This window comes from Vicia villosa, unplaced genomic scaffold, assembly GCF_029867415.1.
Source record: "Vicia villosa cultivar HV-30 ecotype Madison, WI unplaced genomic scaffold, Vvil1.0 ctg.002563F_1_1, whole genome shotgun sequence".
Classification (NCBI taxonomy): Eukaryota; Viridiplantae; Streptophyta; class Magnoliopsida; order Fabales; family Fabaceae; genus Vicia; species Vicia villosa.
Genome location: NW_026705969.1, coordinates 154859 through 162381, shown reverse-complemented (window position 1 = coordinate 162381; position 7523 = coordinate 154859). Strand labels below are relative to the sequence as shown.

General features: G+C 35.4%; 1 protein-coding gene across 1 annotated transcript; it reads right to left on the bottom strand.

Moving 5' to 3' along the window:
- Positions 1 to 5989: 5989 nt before the first annotated feature.
- On the bottom strand, positions 5990 to 7172 carry LOC131639218 (transcription factor JUNGBRUNNEN 1-like). The gene is made up of 3 exons (XM_058909720.1): positions 6989 to 7172; positions 6521 to 6846; positions 5990 to 6423 (listed from the first exon to the last, which is right to left on the bottom strand). The coding sequence occupies exons 1-3, from the start codon at positions 7170 to 7172 to the stop codon at positions 6001 to 6003; spliced, it is 933 nt and encodes a 310-aa protein (XP_058765703.1). The 3' UTR covers positions 5990 to 6000.
- Positions 7173 to 7523: the final 351 nt, after the last annotated feature.

Sequence of the window (7523 nt, the reverse complement as noted above, 5' to 3'; positions counted from 1 at the left end):
GTTCTCCTTTCAAAAAACTCTTGATTAAATCTTTTTGGGTTGATCAATTGATTTCAAAAATACCTTGGGCATCCCTTATGGTATAAGCCCCATTCCTTTGTATAAATTTAGGTTTTTCATTGTATATATACCTACCTTTTATACTTCGATCGAATTGATTTAAACCCTCGAATAACAAGATCAAAATTAGGGTTTTTCTTCAAAAATCAATCTGGGCCTCCATGTAGGTATAAGTCCCATTCCCGTACATGAAATTAGGTATTTCATTGTACACCTTTTTTTGTACATACCTCGATCAATTTGATTTTTAACTTCGAATAATAAATCAAAAATGAAGGTTTTCTTTAAATCTTCCCAAAAATACCATGGGCCTCCATGTAGGTATAAGTCCCAAGCCTCTTGTAAATATTTTGTTTGCATAGCTTTTGAATAAACTCAAATGGGCCTCTCCCCGAGTATAAGTCCCGAGCCCCGTGTATACAAATGGATCATGCTTACAGGTATATTTCCTTCATAAACTCCATTATATACACACACTTTGACATATATATGTTTGTTCATATTTGTTCATGTACTTGTTCATATTTGTTCGTACTTGTTCATATTTGTGATTGTGTTATATATGCTTGTTCAACTTAGTACAACACTATGTTCCCCATAGCCTCCTATTGGGCTTCGTGCAAAGAATCTCCCTAGTTTAGGTTAGGACATAGAGTATGGTTTCCCGGTGAAATCGCTCTAAGAGCTCAAACCAACTATACCACGCCTCCCCTTGGGCTTTGTACAAACGACTTGTCCCTCCCATAGCCTCCTCTTGGGCTTACAATGCAAGGACCCTGGATTGTCCCTCCCATAGCCTCCTCTTGGGCTTACAATGCAAGGACCCTCGGATAGCCTCCTCTTGGGCTTCGTACAAGGACCCACGGGCTTCTTATAAGCATCCCTAATATCCAAAACAAATACCCTAGGAGATTAGACATTTTTCATCTCTATGATAGGAGTATCTCTTCTATATCATCACAAATAATTAATCAATCAAACTTCTTTTTGCCACAAGGCTGGCTAATCAATCAAACCGTTTTGCCACCATACTGGCTGATTAATCAAAGTTTTTGTCACAAGGCTGACTTCATTGAAACTTTTGCCACAAGGCTGGATGATTAATCAAAACTTTTAATGAAAAGATTTTCAAACAAAAATCAAACAGGTGTATGTGATGATATAGATTAGATACATCGAACATTAAGATGACATTTGTCTCTTATCCTTTGTTTCCACTAGCATAAGTGGGAACTACGATTGCTCTGACTTTCTCAACATCCCTTTGAGAATACGTAGGCACAAGGTCGTATTCTTGGCGAGCAAAACTTCTCTCTCAAACCACTCAAACCTTAGCACCCGTAGACCCCGAGCTACATTTGCTCTGATTCCCTCTAAGGGATATGTATGCAGAGGATCGCGATGATCTTTGCGAGCATAATCAAACAAACACCTTAGGTCCCACCTATTTCACAAGAACCTCTCAATAACATGGAATGAAAAACATAGCAAAGAAACCTATAGAGTACTATAGATACGTTGGGTGCTAATACCTTCCCTTCGTATAACCAACCCTCTTACCTGGAATCTCTCCCCCACTTTTTAGGTTATTGCAACTTTTTTCCTTTTCCTACTTTGGAAACAATAAAAAGTTTGGTCGGAACAAAAGAAAAATCATTTTTTGAGCACTCGAGCCCAAAGAAGGCATCAGGTGTCTGTCTCATCCCGAAAAAAGATACGATTTTTCCCCACGACAGTTAGGCGCAGTGTATGTAGGCCATGATCCTCGTAATCCTACCATGTATGAATGTGGCATTCCGTATGGGTTGTTGGGTCTCCAACTTTCTAAAGCGGATGATGGTCCTGGGGTAAATAATTGACTTGCGGCGTTTGTTGAGAAAGGTGGTATCTCGCTCACGCCTGTGAAAGGAGGCACGGTAGTCAAACTCGAGACTGGACCAGTTCCTGTCATCCCTGTAGTATTTTCGGGTGCAGCCTGGGAACTACCTATGGGTGCAGATCCTGTCGAAATCGGTATATCCTGCGCCTCTTGAGTAGAAGTCGAAACGTGCGTAAAATTTGCCGCTACTGTTCTTGACCCTTGTTGGGGATCTTGATCCCCCCCTCCACTGGCCACATTGACCATTTTCTTGTTGTACCTTCGTATCGGAATCGGCTGTGCACTGTTGGTTAATTTACCGTTCCTAAGGTTCATACAAGGTCTTGATATTTTCTAGACAAAACAAAACAATTAATTAATAACAATCTGTTTGACACGGTCCTACTGGACGTGCCAATTTGTTTACGGTGATTTCCGGTGAACAACCGCTATTCCTCCAAACTATAAAATATACTTTGGTTACTCGCAGGATCGACTAGATTGATCCTAGAACATAGTCAAACAATTGTCTTTCGATATGTTTTGGTGCATACTTGTTATTTGTTTGTTTTGACTTCAAGAAAACTTATTTGTGATATGATCATATGACTATTCGCTCGAAACAACACTTGTTATACATGTTAATATGACTTTTGACAAATACAACATAAATAAAGTGTAATAAAAGCGTGTAAATTGCATAAATGTAAAGTGCAAGAATATAACGTGCTATAATGTAAAATGCAGAAATGTAAAGTTGCTTTGAAATGAAAGTTAAGCGAAGGAAATAAAGGAATTGAAAAGATACTTTGAATAAAGAAAGATACAAATGTATTTAAAATGGTGTTGGTGTCATACGTACATTTCTCAGCGAACTCGTTCTCTAAACACTTGATACTTGAGTGATTTGTGAGTGATTTGTACAAAATGAACACACGGAATCCTAACATTAAGACCCTTATTTATACTAATTTCGACCCTAACGGTCCTACACTAACTTGATGCCACGTTGCTCGCAAGAATTCCTGGGATGCCATCTGTCTTTGTCCGGTTATACAGACTATTTCGAAATTCAAATCCTCCCGCCTGAATCCTCTTTCGACGCGTGGCAACGTGATCAGAACCGAGAATGTCACGAAAACACGTTAAGCTCCAGTACCCTTCGTATTTCGTAAAAACGTTTAAGTCTTTAAAAATAATCCTCTTCGAATTAGCTCTGAGTCTAACCATCTTCAAGCTAACTTAAACAACATCCTCCAAACATGGCCATCAGTAGCCATTTTTGATCTCAGAAATGGTCATCAGTAACCATCTTTCTTCGAATCTTAATCCTTCAAAGAATATTCTCTCTAAACGAAATCTCCAGCCAACACATACACCTCCTTATTTCATCTTGAGATTACCATTAAGGATTTTGAGCTTCTCTTTCAAGGTAACGCCCATCCAACCTATGACACCACATTTTGCCATACTCTTTGGAGCCATAACCTATAGAAACATTTACACTTAAGGTATAAATAAATATATCTAAAAGGTTTAAGATCTCATAATAAATACTTAAGAACCAAAGATATTCCTGATTGGAAAATACCTATTGGAAGAGTTTACCTTTAAAAAATTGTTCGCAACCGTGAGAACTGCCGCAACAAAATGATATCGACATCGATATCTTTATCACTGTTTTTTATATTAAAGAAGAAATTGTGATTAATTCATACCGAGCTGGCCGCATTTAATGTTGCGAAGCTTGTATTGATCGAAATCAAAAAAAAAAATACGCGATTGCAATTGTTTTTTAAAACCCTGAGTCTACTACGCCCCAATTATCCTACCATCCTTCTAAGAAGAAAATACACGCACAATTATTTGGCTGCAATTAAGTAAGTTTTCTAATTATGTAACAAAAGATTCAGAAGTTCCATATGTGAAACAAATTTCCTAAACCTCTTGATAACAACAACCAGAGACCCACTCTTATCAGATATCGCTCCCTACCTTTCTTTCACAAAAAGAATTTATTTAAAAACAATTCCTCAAAGTCCTTTTCTTTTGGAAGATACACTTTGAATAAACATTAACAACTATACATATCTTCATGGTTTTAAATTGTACTACCGCAATTGTAGCTACAATATTGTTTTTACAGTAACCTCCGCAATAACATATGACCGCAATTGCAGTGTGAGTTAAGATCACATATACGATCACATAAACTACTATATTAAATTTTTTGGCTATGTTTTTTCAGTTCTTATCACCAAAAGATAAAATTTCTTATCTTCAAATTTCAATAATGTTTGAGATGTAATAAAAATCTTAACTTTGACATCGCCTCAACTATGTATTTCAAAACATTACAAATTATTATTCATGCTGTAATAACCACAATCTCCAACCACAACCGTAATATAAAATCATGCACGTCTTATGATTCTCCCATAATCCAAAGACATCTCAAGATTACTTGGCCATGAGTAAACACAAACAAAATTTCCCCTTTGAACTACACCAGATGATATTATGATGACTAAAATGTAAACCTTAAGGTGGTAGGTGTGTGGACCACTTATATTTCCACCTCCTACAGACATTTCGATACCATTACCACTATTTTTAATGTTAAAGAACAAATTGTGATTAATTCATACAGTTGACCGCATTTAATGTTGTGAAGCTTGTAGTGATCGAAATCACAAAAGTTTTTACGTGACTGCAGCTGTTTTTCAAAACCCCGAGTCTAATACGCCCCAATTATCCTACCAACCTTCTTAGAACAAAATTCACGCACAATTATTTGGCTGCAACAAAGTAAGTTTCCTACCTATGAGACAAAAGATTCAGAAGTTCCATATGTGAAACAAAATTTCTAAACCTCTGGATATAAACAATCTGAGACCCACTTTTATCAGATATCACTCCCTACCTTTCTTTCACAAAGAGATTTAGTTAAAAATGATTTTTCAAAGTCCTTTTCTTATGGAAGATACACTTTGAATAAACATTAAAAGCTATACATATCTTCATGGTTTTAAATTGTGCTACCGCAATTGTAGCTACAATATTATTTTTATAGTAACCTCCGCAATAACATCTGACCGCAATTGTAGTGTAAGTTAAAATCACATATATGATCGTATAAACAACCATATTAAATTTTTTTGGCTATGTTTTTTCAATTCTTATCACCAAAAGTTAAAATTTTTTATCCTCAAATTCCAATAATGTTTGAGATGTAATAAAAATCTTAACTTTGACATCGTCTCAACTATGTGTTTAAAAACACTATAAATTATTATTCATGCCGTAACAACCACAGATCTCCGACCACAACCGTAATATAAAACCATGCACGTCTTATGATTCTCCCCTAATCCAAAGACATCTCAAGACTACCTGGCCCTGATCGTTAACACATACAAACTCCCCCTTTGAACTACACCAGGTTATATTATGACGACCAAAATGTAAACCTTAAGGAGATAGGTGTGTGGATTCTTCCACTTATATCTCCACCTCCAACAGACATTTCGATACAAGTAATTCGGGGCTAGGGGGTGTCAACACGAATGAGCCTTTTTACATTTGGGACAAATGCTTTAGGAGCAATACATATTTGTGAAAGACACACCAAATACTCATCCAAAATCTTAAGGTAATAGGTCTAAGGGTTTTCCCTCTTAAAAAAATGCTTAAATCTCCACATTTCTAATTAATGGAGGACTTCTCCACACTACTAACACTTGTAATTCTTTTTCAACCTGAATTGGCGGGGAGGAACTAGGGAGGTTGTTTGTTCTTGAATTGTATTATCCAAACCCATCTATCTAGTTCCATAGATATTTCATCCTTAAAAACTATCTGCAAAAAAAAATTAATCTTTTTTTTTGGATGATTAGCATGAATTCAAGTCACAAATTAGCATGATCATGTCAATAAGTATAACAATAATGTCATTACTAAAAGTTACATTACATACGTTACAGAAAATATCAGTATTAATATTATAGCCCTAAAATACAAACATATCATTGTATTTCAAAATCTATTAATCTAAATTAAACATGGCCAAGTATAGAACTACATTACAAACTAGGTGAATCAACAGAAAACTTCACAACTGATCCAAGCTCATCCCAATTATCAAATGATAATAACTCATTAGCAGCCTGATTAACCCAATAATTCGAAGATTGCGTTACATTATTTTGTTGAGATTGATGCGCCACCGAAGAAGAGCTCAACTGATCTACTTGAAACTGATTAATTCGATCAACGCTGGTATAATTGTTGATCGAACTATGTTCATTAATAGGCCGATGCTCGTGGCTTGCACCAAAATTGATATATGTTTGTTGATTTGCGCCGAACTCCATATTGTTTAATCTACTACTCTTTTCATGAATGATCTGACTCTGACGCTTGTTAGCTAATGGCTTCACCTCTGATGTTTGTTGTTTCTTCGGCGATACATTTCTTTTGAAAATTCTACATAATGTCCAAATTTCCTGCATGTCATATACAACATCATTAGGACATGTTTGTTTTATATCATAATTCATATGCATAATCCAATCATTAGAACCTCAGGTAAATCTTACTTACTGCTTCATGAGAAAGATCATTATTATCATTCTTAGCACGATCACGATCTGCGCTGGTAGCAATAGTACCAGACGGAAGACGAAACTCATGCATCATCCAATCGGTTTTGGTGCCCTTACCAGCGCTACCGCGATAGTAAACAAGTGTTTTCTTAAGTCCAACGCAATCATTTCCTTCTCCTCCATTTGAGTATATTGCTTTATCTATTCCAGTTGCTTTCCAGAATCCAGATCCAGTTACTCTATTTGGCCTAATACTGTTCTTATATTTTCTCCCTCTTTTGCAAAAAAAATAACCCTCTTTTTCTGCTCCATGTACACTAGATTCTGCATAATATTAGAAACCCTAATTTTCTTACATTTTTCAACAGTGATGTCATCTTGCAAGAAACTAATAAATCTTCAAAACTTGTAATAGAAGAATCAACAAAACTTGAAAAAGAAAATTATCAGTGAGATGAATACATACTTGGAAGATCCCAAGGATCATATTTGTAGATATCAACTTGTTTGATGAGGTCAATAGAAATAGGTTTGTTTTCGAGTTTTCGTCGAAGATAAAAGGTGACAAGTTCTTGATCAGTAGGATGGAATCTAAATCCAGGAAGTGGAACATCATCATCATCATCATCTTGTAAATGTTGAATATTCATGTTGAAAGTTGAAACCCTTGTTCTTGTTCTCTCACTCTATATTGTGTTTGCTTTTTGGTTTTTCTATATAGATATATAAAAGGAGAAGAAAAAGAGAATAAAAGTCGTGGAAGAAAAAAGAATTTCAATGAAACGAAGAACCTTCTTTTGAATAAATACTGTAATGAAAGTCGTATGATACTGATACGGATGAAATTTTCATGTTGGTCAAGTCATGTGGTTTGACTTGAGCCATTTATTTTGGATGGCTGGACTTGCTCAATTTTTTTTTAATTATTTTGGAATTAAATTCAATATATGTTATGAAAAAATGTATATTTGAAAAGTTAAAAAAAAATTTATTTTAATTTT